This window comes from Dromiciops gliroides, chromosome 1 (assembly GCF_019393635.1).
Source record: "Dromiciops gliroides isolate mDroGli1 chromosome 1, mDroGli1.pri, whole genome shotgun sequence".
Classification (NCBI taxonomy): Eukaryota; Metazoa; Chordata; class Mammalia; order Microbiotheria; family Microbiotheriidae; genus Dromiciops; species Dromiciops gliroides.
Window position 1 is genome coordinate 642517928 of NC_057861.1, and position 21755 is coordinate 642539682.

Here is a 21755-nt window from a genome sequence, read left to right on the forward strand (position 1 = left end):
TTTGTTCTGATTTTTTTTTTTTCACAGCATGACTAATGCAGAAATAGGTTTGATGTGGTTGTACATATATTTATGTATATGTATATATATGTGTGTGTATATGTATATATGTGTGTGTGTATATATATATATGTGTGTGTGTATATATATATATATATATATATAAACCTATATCAGATTGCTTGCTGTCTTGAGGAAGGAACGAAGGGAGGGAGGGAGGCAGAAAAATTTGAAACTGGAAATCTTATGGAAACAAATATTGATAACTATCTTTACATGTAACTAGAAAATAGTAAAATACTTTTATGATTTAAAAAAAGAGATTGTCTTTTCCCTTATTTTCCTGAAGTTCTTGAACTCAGGCTTTCCAGTTTAGTATAAGAAAATTGAGTATCCAAATTTGTTTTTAAAATTTCTAACCATTTGCCTTAAACTTTTTCCCCATTATATGTCATATAGCAATAATAAAACATCCTGTGATTGCTTCATCTACTTATTCAACATTCTTTCAACTCACCTGCTAGATTGGGTTGTTAGTTATTCCTTTACTCATTTTCATTAAATTAGGATGAATTTTTTTGTGTGCCCTTTCCATTTGTAAATTTTTCAGCTCTTCTACTGTCCTGCTCTTCTCTCTTAGTTCTTTCTCTCTTTCCATTTCTCTTTTCCATCTTCCCAACTCTTTCCCTTTTGTTGGTCTATTTTTATACTTTTCTTTTTTTTTCCAGGGCAATGAGGGTTAAGTGACTTGCCCAGGGTCACACAGCTAGTAAGTGTCAATCAGTTGTTCTAACAATTTACTTTTGTCACTGCCATGGATAAGCCAGCTTAGTAGTTTCATGAAGATGAAGGCTGCCTTCATTATCTTTGTGACCCAGTAGCAAGCATTGTGTCTTCTAACCATTCAGTCCTTTATAAATGGCCTTCGATGTTTGGATGTATTGTAAAAATTGATGGTTATTGGTGATAAATCAGTGTTTGTAGAATTTCTAAGACCCTTTGGGTTTTCTCACAGTGAGGGAAGAGGGATGGAGGGTAAAATGTGCTCTGAGATATGGCAGGCTGCAGATGGCAAAGATGACTAAACAGGTTTTCATGAATTGTGTGCCAAGGTTGAAAACTTTACACAAAAGGTGGATTAACAGTCATAGAATCTCAGAATTGTAAGGAATCCTGTAGGTCACCTAATACAATTTAAATAAGAATCTCCGCATAGTATCTCCAGCAAGTGGTCTTCCAGCTTCTATATGAAGTGATGCTTGGATTGGGACGGGGAGGGGAACAAATAACTAGAGTCTGCTCAAATTTTTGGACAATTATTAAAATAATTTTCAAATTCCATTGACAGATATTTGTTTATTTGTAACTTGTGCTCACTGGTCATCTACTCACAGGGATCAATCAGAACAAATTTCATATCTTCTCTATGTACCCTTTCCCCCCTCTTCAATTCTCCCAAGGTCTTTTTTTTTTTTTTTTTTTGGTGAGGCAATTGGGGTTAAGTGACTTGCCCATGGTCACACAGCTAGTAAGTGTTAAGTGTCTGAGGCTGAATTTGAACTCAGGTCCTACTGAATCCAGGGCCAGTGCTCTATCCACTGTGCCACTTAGCTACCCCCACCAAAGGTCTTTTTGAGGTTAAACATCCCTAGATCTGTGAACTGATCCTTATACTATGTGGTCTTCATTCTTTTTAACCATTCTAGTACTTCTCCCTTGGACATGCTATAATTTATTAGTGTCATTTCTATGATCATTAAACAATTGCTTAAAATATTCTGTTTAATCTTTACTAATATGGTCTTTTAACTTGTTTCTATCATTCTGAATCAGGCAGCCACTTGCTGAAGAACATCCCATGTTCACTAATGCTTTTCCATGCTAATAATAATCTTCAGTTAATCATGATGACTTTATGTACATGGGTTCCAAATTATCGTTTTATCAACCAATTTGAATATCTTATACATTTCCTAGATTTTGTTTTGATTAATAGCCAATTTTATACTTAGTAGTTTATTGATATTACATTTCCCCTTTGTTTCTAGGGTGTGGATGAATGGAACATAGCTCACCTGAACACCATTTTGGATGTTGTTGGAGAAGAGTGTGGTATTTCTATTGAGGGTGTAAATACTCCATATCTCTATTTTGGCATGTGGAAAACTACATTTGCCTGGCACACTGAAGATATGGATCTGTACAGCATTAATTATCTTCATTTTGGAGAGCCCAAATCTTGGCAAGTTACATATTTATTTATGATAATGATAAAGATGATATCTTGTATTAATATAGTTCTTTAAGGTTTTCAAAGTGCTTTACATATTTTAAGTCATTTAATCCTTTAACAACCCTGGGAGAGGTACATCCTGTTATTATGTTAATTTTAGAGAAACTGAAGCCTAGGGATAAGAAGTGACTTGCTCTGGGTCACTTAGCTAGTAAAAGTCTGAGGCAGAATTTAAATTTCAGGTCTTCCTAAATTGAGGGAGGGAGGGAGGGAGGGAGGGAGGGGGGGAGAGAGAGAGAGAGAGAGAGAGAGAGAGAGAGAGAGAGAGAGAGAGAGAGAGAGAGAGAGAGAGAGAGAGAGAGAGAGAGATTGATTGAGATTTTAAGTCCTTGCCCTCAAGGGCATGTACACTTTTAGGGAAAATTGAACTCAGAAATCATAGACAGTAAATAATGACTAGGAAACTGAAAGCTAATGATATACTTAAACAAATTATTTTCCTCATATCGTCAACATAGACTGGCTTAATAGAGTGCTGGACGTAGAGTCAGTAGATCTGGATTGAAATGCTAGTTTTGTTTCTGACATTTATTAAGCTTTGTAAAATTGAGTATGTAAATCTGAGCTTCAGTTTTTTCATTTATGAAATTGATATATTAATATTTCCATTATACACCTTACAGTGTTGTGAAAAAACCACTTTGTATGTCTTAAGTCACAGATTACTTATGTTGTAATCATAGTGTCTTTTTTAACGTATATCCAAACTACTTTACTTTGTTTTCTGGAAATTTACAGGGTAAATAGGATTTTTAAAACTGGAAGGGATCTAATTAATATATTATCCCTCAACCTAAAAGGGTTTGGTCTAAGGTCTGTGGGAGGAAGGCATCATGGGAATATGTTAATGAGTTCACCAGGCTTGGGGGAGAGAGATGATAAGTGAATTTTTGGTTCTTAGGCCTGCTTGATGGGGAAACATTTGAAATAAAGGTTAACCTTTAGAAATTTTTTTGATTCTCAATTCACTTTGCTTAAAGGGCTATTCTCATTTTTCACAGCATTGATTTAGGGATTTCAATTTACCATCTTGTGACTTGCAAACTTTTATTTTGCATTAGCTACATGTATGCCAAAAACCATTTATTATCTATCATTTATAATCAGTCAGCTAAATGATTGAAAATGTTTTGTTAGTCTTAATGATTATTATGTTTTTTCAGTTTTCATGAATTCATTCACCTGTAGAACAACACATATATATGAGAGTAACTTAATAGTCCAGGAAATAACTTTTCTAATATTTGCAAACAGAGTGAAGTTCTGTTCATCTTTTTACACAAGCCAAATAGCTTTTTTTTTTTTTTTTTGTGGGGCAATGGGGGTTAAGTGACTTGCCCAGGGTCACACACCTAGTAAGTGTCAAGTGTCTCAGGCCAGATTTGAACTCAGGTACTCCTGAATCCAGGGCCGGTGCTTTATCCACTTCGCCACCTAGCTGCCCCCAACCAAATAGCTTTTTTAAAAAAATAATAAAATTTAAAATGAATGTTAGTTTTCCTATCACCTCCATTCCCCTCATACCATTCCTTCTTAACTATTCATTACTTTTTGGTCAACAGAACTAACCAACCTATTGAAAAGATCTAATTTCATACTTAAAATTTCCCATTTCTCTAAAGAGGGGAAAAATCTTCTCATATCTTGCTGGGGGTCAAGCTTGGTCATAATTTGATGAGATTCAGTTTTGATCGTTTCATTGTTTTTTCCATTTACATGGACTTAAACAAAAAACCTTACAACTTTTTTCATCTTTAAAAATAACTTAATATGTGATTTTTTTTTTTTTGCTGCAATCAATTATCGCCATTTTATTTATTGTTCTAAGGCCATGTTTACTTTTTTGTATTATTTTTTAAATTCTTCCCCATGCTTCCACATTCATAGTATTCATATTTTTTCTTTTGCTTTACAAACTTGATTTTTAAAAATTCTGAATTTACCAAACACCAGATAAAATGTGCATTTACATATATATAGTAGAACAGAAAAAGAGGATATTATATTAAACTTTGGATCTCATAAAGCTTGCTTTTTCTTTCTTTTTCTTTTCTTTTTTTTTGGGGGGGCAGGGTAATAAGTGTTAAGTGACTTGCTCAGAGTCACATAGCTAGTAAATGTCAAATGTCTGAGGACAGTTTTGAACTCAGGTCCTCCTGAATCCAGGGCTGGTGCTTTATCCACTGTGTCACCTAGCTGCCTCCAATAAAGCTTGCTTTTTAAAAAATAGATATGATGAATTCATTATGTAATATTTAAAACTCCTATATGATTGGAATTTTTCTTGGACTTCTTTCTCCCTCTCTTTTTTTTGGGCAGGGTAATGAGGGTTAAGTGACTTGCCCAGGGTCACACAGCTAGTAAGTGTTAAGTGTCTGAGGCTGGATTTGAACTCAGATCCTCCTGAAACCAGGGCTGGTGCTTTATCCACTGTGCCACCTTACTGCCCCCTTTTTTTTCATTTTTTTAAAAGCTGCTTCAGTGTTCCCCTTGTCTGTCATTTTTCCACCCCAGCCTGTCCTGATCTCTCCCTCCTACCTTGGTTGAAATACTAAAAGAAAAACAAAGCTCATATAGCAAGTATAAGTAGTCTACCAAAACAATATCCCACCTTGATCATATCTGAAGATATAACTTATTCTGTATCTTGAGTCAATCACCTCTGTTGGTAGATAGATGAGTCACCTTCAGTCTTCTGGAATTTTGCTTCGTCATTGCACTGATCAGAATTGCTAAGTTGTTCCAAGTTGTTTTTTGTTATAATGTTGTCGAAGTATAAATTGTTCTATTCACTACCCTTTGGATCAGTTCATAAAAGTTTCCCTAGTTTTTCTGAAATATCCCTCTCACCATTGCCGTGATGCAAGAATTCCATTACATTTATGTGCCACAATTTGTGCAGCTGTTTAGCTATTGCTTATTACTCCATTTCCTCCAGTTATTTGGTATGACAAAAAGAGATGATTTATAGACATACAGGTTCTTTTCCTCTTTCTTTGATCTCTCTAGGTATAGGCCTAATATAGCATTGTTGGCATAAAGGACATGCAGCTTAGTGACTTTTTGAGCATGATTCCAGATTACTTTTCAGAAGTGCTAGACCAAACTCTATCAACAGAGCATCAGTATGCCTTCTTGCATGTCTCTAACAATTTTCATTTTCCGTTTTTATTATCTGCCAATCTGATGGGTGTAAGGTGATAGCTTAGAGGTGTTTCAGTTTGCATTTCAGTAATTATTAGTTATTTGGAGCAGTTTTTAATATGATTGTGTATAGCTTGGATATTTTCCCTTTGATAATTTGTTTATTGGGGAATATTTATCATTTCTTAGAGTGCAATATTATTCTGTTACAATCTTGTACTGCAGTGTATTTGGCTACTTCGCAGGAGATGGACATCTACTTTTTTTTTTCTAGTTCTTTAATACCGTAAAAGTGCTGCTATAAATATTTTAGTATATGTTGGGGTCTTTTTTATCAACCTCCTTGAGGAATATGTCTAAAAGTGAATTAATCTGGGTCAGAAGCTATGCATAATTGAATTGCTTCTTTCCCATAATTACAAATAGTTTTCCAGAATAGTAGGAACAATTCAAAGCTCTGCCAGCAGTTTCTCACTACACCTGTCTTCCAGCAGCTTTTCTATTTTTGTGTCTGTGAGGTGAAATCTTAGAAATGTTTTTATTTGTATTTCTCTTATTGTGAGTGAATTCAAGAAACATTTCAAATGCTTGTTAACAGTTCACCATTTTTCTCAGGTAATGGTTCTTTGAAGCTCTTTATTGTGCTTTACTACTAATATACTATTAAATCAGCTAAGTAGTGCTGGGCCTGGAGTCAGGAACACTTTAATTCAAATTCCATACCTGATACTGGCTAGCTGTGTGACCCTGTGTAAATCACTTAACCTCTGTCTGCCTCAGTTTCTTCACTTGTAAAATAGGGATAATAGCAATGTCTTCCATAGCCTGTTGTGAAGGTCAAAATAGATTTATTTGTAAAGCACTTTTCAAACCTTAAGGTGCTATATATGTGGTGGCTATAAACTATTTAGAACTGAAACTTAATTCTTATTATTGCCTTTTGTTCCTTTGATATGTTTCATTCACATCAAAGTTTATTTTACTTACAAGATTATAAACTTAATAAATAGCAAAATGATTGAAATTCTGATAGATTAATGAGGAAAAATCTTAGAAGGTAAAAGATGAACTATATACGTATAGTGATTGGTCAATTAACAGGGTCAAAGTAAAATAATTAAATTTATTAACTTCAATGAACCTCACAACTTTTTGCATATTTAAAAAGGTCTCAATATGCAATATGCCCTTTTTTGCTGCAGTTACTTGTCTTAAGTGATTTGATTTTTAGATTGCAGGATTTTGACACATTCTTTAATTTATTATGAAACTATACTTTTATTACAGTGGATATTGCTTGTATCAGTGACAGGCAGTCCACCTTTTAGAGTCTGTCTCTGATTTAGACTGTGAGTTTTCAATGGAGCTTAAATCAGCTGAATTCTTGGGATGTTAATCCCTATCCTGAATAAATTTCTTAACTATTCATGAAGTGTTTTATATTGGAACGTCCTGTGACACTATCGCAGCTCCATTTGTCAGTTTCTGTGACTGTGGAATCATTATATTTCATTATATTAATATATTTATCATAGTTCATAATTTCCTTAATAGTGAAAAATTTCTAGGCCCATTGGAAATGAAGAAAATCCCCAAAATATTATGCTTTACACTCTCTTAAAGATACTTCCATCTTATTGGCTAATCTGGGGTTTCTGCTAGATGTTTTGTTGAAACCTTGTATCAAAATGTGAGCTTCGGGGCAGCTAGGTGGCGCAGTGGGTAAAGTACTGGCCCTGAATTCAGGAGAACCTGAGTTCAAATCTGGCCTCAGACACTTGACACTTACTAGCTGTGTGACCCTGGGCAAGTCACTTAACCCTCATCACTCTGTAAATAAATAAATAAATTATATCCCTCTTTTAAAAAAAAAAATGTGAGCTTCACAGCTAGAATTACCTTTTCCTCTAGTGTTCAGTACAGTTCAGTTCATCCTTTGTATTGTCTTCTCAATTAAGTATATATATATATATTAGTGATTAGTATCTGTGTGTTTTTTAAACCTGGTCTTTTGACTGATCTTCCAACTTACAAAACCAATAATGTACTGTAAAAGATCAGTAATGATCCCTCCAGCTGCCAAATTTCATTGAAAGTCTTTGCTTCTTTTCTGAGGAATAATTAGACCATATCTCTGCAATGATTCATCAATTGTTGGTGTTTATTTTGTTTTTTTTTTTTTACTGCATTTTTGGGGTATGTATGGCTGATCCTGGTTCATTGTGACCTAATTGATCCTTGAAATGCTTGAATTCCTTACATTTATACCTACTGCAATTTATCTTAAAATAGCTGAACTGTATTTTTTGAGAGTTACAACTTCTACTCTTTTTCTTAGAGTTCTATAACCATTTTTGTAAATCATAAGACTTATGAAGGACAATGTATATGGCATGAAATCCATCACTCAACTTATATAGAATTAACTAAAGTTAATTTAATTTAATTAACTCAATCTGATTTCATTTTATCAGTCATTCTCAGTCTAGTTTCTGTAGAAGCACATATACACACACATTGTGATATTTAAAATTTAATGTGTGGTCACTCTATTCCTGTCCCAATTGTAGCGAAAACTACCTAGGGTTTACTTATAAATTAGTAGCTTTAGCACCAGTTTTGGGCATGAAGCATTTATTTGTGTAAAAGAGAATACCTGGGTCAGAAAGCCAAGAAAAATCCTATCTAGCCTAGTGTCTTCAATTCCTCCACCACCAGCCTGTTCCAGCAAGGAACCTGAGAGTCCCAGCTTCCTTTGCTTCCCAAGGAGAGCTGGTCCTTCCAACTGCTTCAAGCTAATTGGCTAGCATCACCCAAATCCATTGGTTCACTGGACTTGAGAATGGTTCCATGTTGAGGTCAGAGTCCATAGTCTCTGAGAACAATACCCTATTGAACACCAGGCAGGTGTGGTTTCAATTGAATTAAATTTAAGTATGTTAATTAGCAAAATCAGTCAATCTTGCTCAATCCAATCAATCTGGGGCCTTTGGGCATTGGCAAAGCTCATTATTTTCTCACAGACACCCCCACCCCCCCAATTAAGAAATATGGTTTCCTTAAATGAAGCAATAACATTACAGATACTTATGACTAACAATGTAAAGGGAATGTAAAGAGAGAAAAGAAATTAAGTGCATTGACAAAACATAAATGGGACAGTCCCCTTTAGTAGGTGGATATTACAAATAAAGAAAACTAATGGCAGCAGTCCCCTTTATGAGGTGAATATTACAGAGTCTATGCAATGGGGAAAGAAAAACAGGAAAATATCCATTTAAGTGTTTGGAAGTCTTTTCTCAGGTGATTCTTTGGTTGTCATCTGAGTGTAGTTGTAGAGTTAAAGTCTTTCAGGTGTGGATGCTGATGATCAGCCAGCAAGTCTCAGCTGGTGAGTTTTGGGTGTGGTTGTAGAGAAGTCTCTCAGGTGTTTCAGATATTGAAGATCAGCTGGAAAGTTTCCTACAAAATTTATCTTAACACAACTTTAAGGAGCTTTGTGGAGGCAGAAGAAGCTGGGACTCTTGGAGGAAGAATCGCCAGAATATGGGTCATTTGATCCCCAAACATTGAGGCATTTGCGAACAGTCCTGTGCTACATGCTCCCAAAATTTCCGCATTTACTTTATTAGGAACTCTGGAGTAAAGTGAGCAAGGAGCTGACCTAAGGAGATACAAGAGAAGGGGGATCCAAGCCCGATTTTGAATCGGAGCCAGTTTCTAAGGATAAAACACCAAATGACTCAACTTCTATCCCTTCTTCCTCTGTTTCCTCTATGCCAACCACAAAAGAATATTCACCTTTAGAGGATACAGAAAAGCCCCAAATTCTTTCCCTTCAAGAGATCCTCATCTATGGTCGAAATCATGCTATACTAAGGCTCAGACAATACTCACCTTTTGGGTGTGTAAAAAAAATTAACATTAACTAACTAATCTAACCTCGAAAAAATTATATAATTGTACTTATGAAAAATTATAAGTATATGAAAAATGATAAGTTTAGAGAAATTATAATTGGGCCGTAAGTCCTGCCACAGTCGTCATTAAAATGTAAGAATATTTTGATTTACTAGTCTAATTTGGGGGACTAAAGCTGACTGGGGTACTTAATCTGGGACTTTTGACTATTTGGCTATCTGACTGCTATTAATTTAATATGGGCTGTTTATAAAGTTCTACCACACTGCTCCACTCCCAAAATTGATAAGCAGAATATTAAGGAGCCTCTTAACTAAATAATCAAAGCAGAGTTTATTTATGAGATACTATTTAAAATTAAGAATACAGGGAAATAAAATGTACAACCTGACTGTGTTGCAGCATGTCTCTTTCTACTGCATCTCTTTCCCACCTGCTGGGCCTGGAACTTTTTTAATTCAATAAGGACCTTAGCTGCCTCTTGCCTTAGGGCACTCAGGTCCTTTATTCTAACTCCAAGCCCCTTTCACTTTGTAAATCCCCTTGCTTCTAACTTTCCTCTCCTTACTGCCACCGCTGAACCCCTGTGTTTCTCTCTCACTGACCTTCTGTCTGTCTGCTCTGTCAGTCTGCCCTTTGGCCTCTCTTTTCTCTGCTCCTAGTCCTTCTCGTCTTCTACTGCGTCCTTGTAGCCCCCTCTCTAGTCTGCTACCGTTTAGTCTTGTCTGCTGGTCCCCAGTCCTCTTCTCAGCCCCGTCTTGTCTGTCCCAACTGAGTCTAATCCCCAGGTCTATATATATATATAATCTTTCTTTTCTCCACTCAAATCTTGGGGCTTCCTGTGCCCCCACAGACCAAGCTAATCTGCCAGCCAGGGCTGAGGCTGGTGGGGGCGGGCACGCTTGAGTATCATGTACCTCAGCACAGGCTACCCCAGAGTCCGGCCTGGATGGGCCGGGTCTCTCAGATAGCTCCACTCAGGGTGGAGGGAACTGGGGGCTTTTCCCCCCCAGCTGTCTGACCTGGGGTTTCATACAGCCCACGGGGCTTTTTGGCTCAGCTGAAGCTGAGGGGGAGGGGCACCAGCTCCTCCCACACAGAAGAGAGCCTGAGGGCCTAAGGTTTTCTAATCTCAGCCCAAAGGTAGGGTCCCCAAATCAAAATAAATTTCCATAGGCGCAAAGATTTGAGTTCATGGAAATGAGCTTTCCTAAATTTGATGAGGATCCCACAACAGTTATCAACCAGTTTAAGGCAATTTTCAGAGGATATCAGCCCACGTGGGTTGATGTTATTGATCTCATGGAAATGATATTATCCCCAGGGGAAAGAGCTGATATAATAGCTGCAGTGAACTCCTTAGAAACATGAGGTAAAGCTGCTATTCAATGGCCTTTAGAAGACCCTAACTGGGACACCAATATCCCTGAGCATTTTGATAAGTGGCAGGAAGCAAGGGAAACGTTGTTAAAGGCAATGGAATCCTGTTCTAGGAAGACTGATAATTGGCAAAAATTTATAGATATTGTTCTAGAACCTAATGAAAGACCTAATTGATTCTATGATAGCTTGTGTAAGAGTGCTAAACAATATATAGATTAGACACATTAGATTCTAGAGATGCACATTTTATTTCTAATCATTTTGTTCACCAATCCTTGCTAGAATATGGAAATATTTTGAAAGGCAGTGTCCAGGTTGGAATGCCCTGAGTACTGACAGAATTAAAGAAATAGCAACATATTTATGAAGGAAAGGAGAGGGAAAAAAGGAACAGACCGCATTTTTGCTCCATTATAGGAAACCATGGGGCAGTGAGGTCAGAAAGTTGAGAATCGCTATCAACCCCTTAGATTTTGCTGTTACTACAATAGAAAGAGACACATGATGAGGGACTGTAAAATTAGGCAAAGGGAACTTATACAGATGATGACTGGTGAATTTAGAAACCCCTTCAGGGGACAAAATCAAAACAGTTATAGACCCTCTCAGAGAGGTACAGCAGGGCAGAATCAAAACAGTTATAGATCCTTTTAGGGAGATAAAGAGGACTGATGTTGTAGGGGAAGGGAAAGGACGGTGGAATCTGAAGACTTTACCTTTCCAGACCCTGAGATCTTTAACCCTCTTGTGCCAGTCTATTTGCCTCCCCAGAATAATGAACCCTATGTAACCCTTAGGGTTGGGGACACTTATTATGATTGTTTATTAGATACAGGAGCCTCAAGATCAGTCCTAGTGAGCAAACCTGACCCTGAATGTACATCTATTGGATCTCTAAATGTAGTCAGGGTCTCAGGGAAAACTCAAACAGTTGCAAAATTAATCCCTTGCATGCTATCAATGGGCCCATTAACAGTAGATTTCTACTTATGCCCGACTCTCCTGCAAATCCATTAGGTTGGGATCTCCTTTGTAAACTTAGAGCAACCATATCTTGTTCTCCAGATGATGTCATCTCCCTGGAATTGCCAGAGGACACTGTTCACTTGCTGCCAATTTCGATCACAACATACATACACATGATTATTACTATTCATAAAATCAAACCATATAAAAATTCTTACTTGTCCCAAGTTATTTGGATTTCATTGTATCATTGTATTTTTGGTAACGTTAAAATTTTTTCAAAGAAATTGATAGTCTTTAAATTGTCCCAGAAATTTTTCATGCTTCTTTTAAGGAAATGATAACATGAACTACATGTAAGAATTTTTTTGTTAAATATTTTCAGAGGAGGAGAATTTGTTTTGCTTTGGTTATATATGTGACTAGGGCTCACTTGAGTAAATTAAATCATCCCACCTCATTTAAGGTGGTTTCCTTAAAGACCCAAGAATGTCTCAACTACTCAATTAATCAGACTTTACACTAAATGAGAGAAAGTCCTTTATCAACTCAAGTTGTGAAGAATTTTTGGCTTGGCTGAGGAAGCTTGACCACTCACTAGTAGTTGTTTATAGAATAGTAAGCTATGTTAGGTTTGAGATTAGAGTGAGTGTAATCCAGGAGAATGTTCCAGCAAAATCCTTCAGGAGGATCCATGTGGCAAGGAAGGAGAGCTTTAGCTTTTGCCTTGGTCTAGTGTATACCTTCTTTCTTCCTTCCTTGACCAGAGGAGAACCAGTTAGCTTTGATGGGGATGAAGGTCTTTGGACTTTCCATTTTCCTGTCAGCACTCTAACATTGTTTTCTGAGGCATTATCTGGCAGCGGTGTCTACATTGGTACTGAGAGGAGACTGAATGCAATGTGTGAAAGGAGATTAATGACTGTAAATTGTTGTTGTTGTTTCTTTGTAAAACTGTCTATTCATATGAATCAGTAGCATACACACAGATACATATTTACATAAAATCATATGCATTTATATGCATATGTGTATGTATATATATCTTGTGTATATGTGTACATATGTATTTGTGTATGTATTTATCCATATGTATGTATATGTTTTTTAATCTGAAAAATTGTCATAATTTTTTGTCCTGGCTGCCCAATTCTTTTCTGGTTTTAACTTCTTTGTATTTGTGTAGGAACTTTCAAAAATACTTACTTTATCTTACTTGATCCTTTCTGCTAGAAAACCATTATTACTTTCTTTAGCTTTACTTTTAAATATCACTTACAAAACCCCATAGGTTTTGAAAAGGAGAGGGTGTGGATAGAATATGTCATAGTGGGAAGAACATTGGATTTATTATTTTTTATTGAACAACATTATTTATTATTAGGTTTAAAGTCAACTTCCATATAGGTTGTGTGATCCTGGGCAAGTCACTTTAATCTCATTGAATTTTAGTTTCTTCATTTATACAATGAGGATACTTTTACTAGCTACATCACAGGATTGTTGTGGAGAAAATCTTTTAAAACTGTAAAGCTGTGCACATTGATGATATCATTATTATTAATCAGGGGTGGATAGGAATAAAAATAATCATTTAGAACTATCTCCCCAATGTAAGGCATAACTGACAGTTTAAGGGAAGGTTACTTGGAGGTTGAATAAGATACTGAGATTACCTTTTAAACTACTGGTTTTGATATTCACATCAGGTCTGTAGTGTAATTAGTTTGAGAAATGGAATGGACATGTAAAGGTCATTATCAAATAAAATAGGGACCAATGAAAAGTTTAAAAAAAGACTATATTTTGTTAGATTAAAGAACAGATTATAGAAACCAAAGTCGTTTACTTTAAAGATACTGTCAATGCAAATATAATATATAAAAATTTACAGATTGCAGCCCAAACTATACTTAGAAGTAAATTTTATAAAAACCCTTAGAGAAAAGTAAGTTGTTTGTTGCTAAAAAATTTGAAAATTAAGAAGTACATATACACAAATATATATGTATGTATATATATGCACACACATACATACACACATTGTATGAGTTTGCATGAGTTTTTATTTTTATAAATAATACTGTCCCCGAATTACAGAGAAAGATAATTTTTAACATCCATTTTTTAAAAAATTGAGTTCCATATTTTCTCTTTCCCTCCCTGAGACAATAAGCAATTTGTTATATATTATGTTCAGCCAAGCCAAAAATTCTTCACAACTTGAGTTGATAAAGGACTTTCTCTCATTTAGTGTAAAGTCTGATTAATTGAGTAGTTGAGACATTCTTGGGTCTTTAAGGAAACCACCTTAAATGAGGTGGGATGATTTAATTTACTCAAGTGAGCCCTAGTCACATATATAACCAAAGCAAAACAAATTCTCCTCCTCTGAAAATATTTAACAAAAAAATTCTTACATGTAGTTCATGTTATCATTTCCTTAAAAGAAGCATGAAAAATTTCTGGGACAATTTAAAGACTATCAATTTCTTTGAAAAAATTTTAACGTTACCAAAAATACAATGATACAATGATACAATTCAAAAGGACTCATGATGAAAAATGCTATCCACCTCCAGAGAAAGAACTAATAGAATATAAACACAAATTGAAGCATACTATTTTTCACTTTGTGTATTTCTTGTGGATTTTTTCTTTCCTTTGGGATATTTCTTTTACAGCATGAGTCCTTTTGAATTGTCTTGGATCATTTTATTGCTGAGATTAGCTAACTCATTCACAACTGATCATTGTACAGTATTGCTGGTATTGTATACAATTCTCTTGGTTTTCCTCACTTCCCTTTGCTTTAGTTCATATAAATCCAGGTTTTTCTGAAATCATCCCATTCATCATATTTTATTATCATATACCACAGCTTCAGAATAAGTAACATTAAACTAAAATCAAAAGACTAAAAATCAGCAAAGAATTGGAAGAAATAAAAATATTAAAAAAACCCCCCGTGATCTGGAAAATAAGTAAAAGAGATTTAATTAAATTATTAACTTATTTATAAATCATGGCTCACCCTCATGTTCCCTGCAAAGCCTCCAGAAACCTATCCATGTACTAAATAATCAAACTCAGTATCATTCAAGACATGGCAGTTGACAACTTGAGGAAATGGAAAGTTTGGAACAGATTTCCTGTAGGGTAAAAATAGATTTTCAGTGAAATAGAAAATTTGTAAGTGCTCCTGAAAAAAGGCATGGGGGTGGAATAAGCTTTTTGAAATTGAAAAACAGGAGCCAAGAGAAATATAGCAAGATGTTCAAATGTAAGGGACTAAGTAGGGATGAAATTTTTTCATGAGAATAGAAAGGTGAGGAACAGATACATCCTTCGTACCTTAATATCTTCAAAGATCATAGAGAAACTAAATTCGATAGAGGTCATTTGGGTAGTTGATATTTGTTTTCATGATCTGAGTAGAAGACAAATGGAAGGAATAGGGGAATATAGTATAGAACAAAGGAGGAATAAGGTAAGGGAAATCATTATCACCTAATAGAGGTATACAAAATGAACAGTATTCAAACTTGGCTGGAGCAGTGGGGGGGGGGGGATGGATATCTCATGAACTTCATTTTCATCTGAACTGGACAAAGAAAAATTGAACAAAATTACAAACATTGATATAAAAGTTTTAAGTAAAGTATTTAAAAAGAACTTACAGCAACATATCAAGAAGATTGTATTTTATGACTAGGTTGGATTTATTGCAGGAAAATGAGATTGCTTCATTATCAGGAAACTACAAACATAGTAATAATAAGAAAAATCTACATCATACTAATTTGTTAATTATTTCATGATAGTAACTGTGGGTGATGCAGGGAATTGAGTATTGGTCTTGGAGTCAGAGAGACCTGAACTAAAATCCTCTCTACCATTCAGTAGTGTGACTCTGAGCAAGTCACTTAACCTGTGTCTGCCTGAGTTTTCTCATCTGTAAAATGTGAATAATAATATTGTCTACTTCCCTAGATGGTTGCGTGAATCAAATAAGATATTTGCAATGTACTTTGTAAACCTTAAAGTATTATATAATAATTATTATTATATAGCAAAAAGTTTTTTGATAAAATCAAACATTTCTGTTTAAAAACACCAAAAAAGATAGGAATTAATGGACATTTCTCTAATATGATGAATAGTATTGTGTCAAGATAATGGAATGTGATAGATGAAATTTAGCAGATACTCAGGGGCCTACCTGGAGACTGGTTTAAACTGATTGAATTGGATAAGATGACTGACTGCTGACTGGATTACTGGTTTCCAGTTTACTAGATTTGTAAGCACATCTGGCTGGTACTTAAGGATACTTAAGAAAGTAATTGTTCTCAGAAGCTAAAATCTTTGAACTTTACATGGAGACCATCTTCAGTGAACCAATGAATTTGAATGACACTAGCCAATCAGCTTGAAGAACCTCCCATTTCTGGGAGGGGAACATGAAGCAGGAAGTAAATGCTGGGGAGAGAGTTCTGAGCTTTTTGGTGGGAGAGATCAGCGTGGTGGCAGAGGACTTCAGAAGCTTAGGAAGGTTAGGATTGCCAGGTTATAGGAAATCTGTTCTCAATGTTTCTCTTTCTTTTACTGTCTTTCAATAAACCCTTAAAAAACTTAAACTCATTTATCAGTGATTTTAGTCAGTTTCCCCCAAAAATTGGGGGCACATTTAGAATTTTAAATTACACAGTATTGATCTAAGACCTAAAGACAGCAGTATATGTAATAAAAATAAACCAGAATACTTTTTGGTAAGATCAGCAGTAATGCAAGGATACCCATTTTCACCACTGTTACTTCATATAGTATCAGAAATGCCAACTACCCAAACAAAACAAAGAGATTGAGGGAATAAGCCAAACAAGAAAGAATAATTCATGCCCACTCTAGGGAGGGAAAAATGAAGGTCACCCACCAAACATGCATGTCCAAAAAAAGATTTCTTTAAGAATATTTTTTCTATATTGCTGGGCATGGGAGTAAGATGTTTCCAAATAAACACCTAACTTTCCATAGTTGTTAAGAAGATCAAATGAGGTCATATTTGCTTTAAAAAAAAAATAAAGATGCTTAGCACAGTGCTTCGCATGTGGTAAATAAAGGCTAGCTATCATCATCATCATTCTAATTTCCCATGCATGTTTGCTTCTTTTTGAAAGTATTAGGATTGTGATTAGTAGAACTTTCACTTTCAGATTTGTACTTTGACACTTTTGAGTGAAGTAATTGATTTAGTCTGACAAGAATATGAGACTGGAATGTTTCCTAATTTACTCAAGGTTAAATGTGGGTCATTAGTTCTAAAATACCCACTGATGGGGCCTCTGGACACTTTTTTTTTTGGTGGGGCAATGAGGGTGAAGTGACTTGCCCAAGGTCACACAGCTAGTAAGTGTCAAATGACTAAGGCTGGATTTGAACTGAGGTCCTCCTGAATCCAGGGCTGGTGCTTTATCCACTGCGCCACCTAGCTGCCCCCTCTGGACACTTTCTATCAGACATTTACTGGGATACAAAAAAGAGACCTTGTTGGCTGGCTTTAGTGGTGAAAAAAAAATACAAGGTGAGAGTCATAGTTACAGCAGAATTGATCTTGGACTTCAGGACTAGTGCTTGTTCCATGACACCAAACTATAGGCTCCCTTAGAAGATACAGGGTTTTTTAATGTGGGGATCCCTGGAGATAATCCATTTCTTATCCTACCTTCCTAAACATGAGACTACCCTCAGTGTATCATGTGTCCTCATTTATGGTATTTTTTCTCCATATAGTTCTCCTTGACTTATTATTCATTCTAGACATTTATTGTCATTCCTTCATGTATTTTGTCTAACATTTATTATTTCATTAGCTCTTTTGCCAGCTTTATGCTTGGTTATCATCAGTTCCTCAGTCACTTCTTCATTTAACATAGTCATCAAATCTTGCTGTTTCTACCTCCACAATATCTTTTATTCCCCTTTCTTCTGTCTACACACATTGCCATTATTGTAGTTCATTCAGACCTGTATCTCCTTTCACCTTAAATATGGTACTAGTCTCCTAATTGGTCTTTTTGCCTCAGTTCTCTGCTCTTTAAATCATCTTGCCCATACTTGCAAAAAATTAATATTCTTAGTGACAGTTCTGACCATATTTCTCTTCTTACTCAATACATACATTGCAGTGGCTTCCTATTGCTTCCAGGTTCAGATATAATTGTTTGATTTTTAATAAAGTACTTAATATCCTGGTCCCAACTGATATTTCTAACCGTATTAATCTCTTTCTAGGCTGACTGTATTGGTACTCTTCACCTGTGACACTCCTGTTTGTTGTGGTTCTCTGTTATATCTGGATTGCACTTTGAATTTAAAAGTCTTCTAGAAAATGCTTGTTTCTTTTATTTGTCTGCCCTAGTGCCACCTTCAATATTAAGTTTTTCCTAATCTCCCTAGCTGCTGTTTCTCTTTCTCTCCCCATATATTTTTGTCATTGTTCAGTTGTTTGTTACTTGTGTCTGATGCTTTGTGACCCCATTTTGGGGTTTTCTTGGCAAAGATACTAGTGTGGCTGGCCTTTTCCTTCTCCAACTCATTTTGCAGATGAGGAAACTGAGGCAAACAGGGTTAATTGACCTGCCCAAGGACATACAGCTAGCAAGTGTGTGAGGCTAGTTTTGAACTTGGGAAGAACACTCTTCTAGACACTATGCCAAGCACTCTATACACTTATTTGCTTTATGCTATTTAAAAAAATTCTTATGTACATGTAGACTGTCCTGATATAAAGTAAGCTTTCTGAGGGCAAGTACTATCTGATTTTTGCCTTTTTATCACCTGTATGGCATATCTTAAGTAGGTACTTAACAAATGCTTGTTGATGGGTTAATTATTATTAAGTATCTAACAGAGATTAGTATTAGTTTCTTTCCCCCCTCCACAAAGCTGCATTTTCATGTTACATTTTTTTTATTAGTACAAACCTTGATTCCTTTAGTTTTTCTAATTTTTCTTTGACCCTGAGCTTGCATTATTGTGCTAATTTGATTGGTTTAAGAAATGTTGTATGTACCTTGTCTCCAGCTTTTATTTGTAGATACTATGATTCCTTTGCACTGTTCATGAAAGCTTAGTGTTCATTTTAACTTTCTTTGTCATATTAGCATCAGTAATATGAGGTATGGGCAGAAAGTGCCATGCACAAAATTTCTTAGGGATAAATATGAATGGATTTAGGTTTGTTTTTTCTTTTGGCAGGGCATGAAGGTTAAGTGACTTGCCCAGGGTCACAAAGCTAGTAAGTGTCAAGTGTCTGAGGCCGGATTTGAATTCAGGTCCTCCTGAATCCAGGGCCGGTGCTCTATTCACTCCCCCTGAATTTAGTTTTAACAAGTTAATGACATACTGACTACAAATATGAAGAGGGAAGTGTGGCATCCCCTTGAAGTTCTTTCAGTGGAGTTTGGCATGAGCACATGGCCTGCTAAATTGGGGATGTGTGCATTCGATAGCAAGTAGGTAGTTCTCATTTTCAGTTGTGGCTTTTATTGCCAAATGGTGGCTGTGGGAAAACTATCATGAAAACTTTGAAGAAACAATGAAATAGACCTTATACAGCCATCATACTCTTTGTCCCATTTTAAACTTGATAAATACATGTGTTTGCCAAAAACAGGATTACCTGTAGAGGTGATTTTCTTTTTTCTTTTTTCTTGGGTATAGAAATCAGGAAAAATGTAATTAAGCTATTACTATCCTTCTTTCTTTGTAAGATGATATATGTATCATATGTACCTTATTTTATTGGAGTTGGGAGTGTATGTTTTAGTGAGGCAATGTTATGTAGTATAGATTCTTGGTTTGTTTGCTTTGTTTTGTTTTTTTTTGGTTGGGCAGTGAGGGCAAAGTGACTTGCCAAAGGTCACACAGCTAATAAATGTTAAGTGTCTGAGGTTGGATTTGAACTCAGGTCTTCCTGACTCCAGGGCCAGTGCTCTATCAACTGCACCACCTAGCTGCCCCCTGTAGTATAGATTCTTAAGCTTAGGTTTATGGGCTGGCGGAAGACAAGGTCCATGAACTTGGAAGGAAGAAAAACTTTATTTTTACTGACTCACAACTGAATTTAGCATTTCTGTAAATTACGAAGCTAAGTAACAGAATGGTATTATGAAAATGAGTATATAGGTTTTATCAGACTGCCAAAAGGTTCCAGGACAGAAAAAGAAAAAAAGGTCAAGAACACATGGTGTGTATTAAGAGGTGGCCTGCAATCCAGGAGCAATACCTTGGTATAACATTAGTTTCCTATTTGTACTGGTTGTATGAGCTGGAGCAGGTCACTGAAACTCTAAGTCAGTTCCCTGAGCAGGTGTTATTAACCCTCTGCCCTGCTCCAGGCTCGCTCTCTCCCCCCCCCCCTCCCTTCACAGACCATTTTGGTAATCTGTTTAACCTATAGACCTTTTACTCTGTTTTCAAATGCGTAAAATAAATGCATGATTACAAAGAAAATCAGTTATATTGAAAATAGTTATATGACTACTTTAAGACTCTAAATCCAATTTAAGATGTACAATTGAATTTACTATTATTTAGTTCTATAATTTCACTGAGTCCAGTTACATTTTGCACTATGTTTTCAGGAACATTAAATGCACCTGAAGTTTAATCATATTAAGAACTAATATTAATTAGGAATTCTAAGTGTAATAGGAGACTCAACCAAAAGAGATGGGAGTCTGAAAGATAAAAGAATGGATAAGTGAAACCCTGCAAACCAGAGATCTGAAACAGGTGGGATCCAAATGGGTCACCTGCATTTGAATCTTCTGGCCAGTTTGACTCATTTCTCTCATCATAGCTAACTGCTATTACCATTTATTGTTTTTTTTTATCATATATTTTATTTAGAATTTTTCGCACCTTATCTGTAAAAACAAATTGTAACATTGATTTTTATAACTTCGTATTCCAAATTTTCTTTCACTCTCTCTACCCCCTCCTTAAGAACTCAAGCAATTCAACATAAACTGTATATGTAGAGTCGTGCAAAGCGTATCAGATTAAAAAACTTTAGAAATAGGAACTAACAAGAACAACAACAAAATATACTTCCATCTTTATTCACATACTATCAGTTCTTTCTTTGTAGATGAATTGCATTTTTTTTCATAAGTCCTTCAGAGTTTTCTCAGATCACTGCACCGCTGAAAATAACTAAGTCATTTGCAGCAGATCATCTTATAATATTGCTGTTATTTTGTATGCAGTATATTTCACTTTGCTTCAGCTCATGTAAGTCTTTCCGGGTTTTTCTGATAGCATCCTGCTCATCTTTTTTTTTTTTTTAAACATAAACTACATTTATATAGTACTTTAAAGGGGAGATTTCCTTTCAAAACACCCATGAGGTTGATTATTGCAACAATAATAATAGCCAACATCTATATAGCTGACAAAGAATTTTCTTCACAGTAGCTCAGCAAAGTAAGTACCACCACCACAACCATCCTCATCCTCATATTCATCTTATATTGTTCTTGCCTCTGCTTCACATTTTTTCCCCAGTTACTATTGCAAACTGTGTTTCCTTCCATCCTAATCACTCCTCATGATATTCAGTCCATTTTCTATCTTCTTTTTCCCTATCCCTCCTCAAAGGTGTTTTGCTTCCCATTGCCCCTCCCCCAATCTGCCCTCCTTTCCTTCACCCCTCCACCCTCTCATCCCCTTCCTCTTCCACTTTACCGCAGGGCAAGATACATTAATATATCCAAATGAGTGTATATGTTACTGTTTTCAAGGAGTTGAGACAATACTGATGAGTGTGAGGTTTATTCATTTCCCCGCTCCTCTACCAATTTTCCCTCCAATCCATAAGCTTTTTCTTGCACATGCACACTCTCACACACACACACACACACACACACACACACACGCACACACACACACCACTGAAAGAAGAACTCCTTAAAAAGCAGAGTTGGGAAGCAAAGATGGTAGAGGAAAAGCAGTAAGCTTTCAGGGCTCCTGACACAATTAC

At 35.7% G+C, this 21755-nt stretch overlaps 1 protein-coding gene across 7 annotated transcripts in view; it reads left to right on the forward strand.

The window, feature by feature from the left end:
* Positions 1-21755, forward strand: part of KDM4C (lysine demethylase 4C) — a 430228-nt gene that overhangs the window by 97453 nt on the left and 311020 nt on the right. For all 7 annotated transcript variants that reach the window (XR_006353225.1, XM_043966024.1, XM_043965986.1 and 4 more), the window contains one exon: positions 2049-2242. Coding sequence is in view for 6 of the 7 variants with exons in the window: in XM_043966024.1 (XP_043821959.1) it covers positions 2049-2242 (194 nt within the window). In the remaining variant the exon portion in view is untranslated. The remainder of the gene's footprint in view (positions 1-2048; positions 2243-21755) is intronic.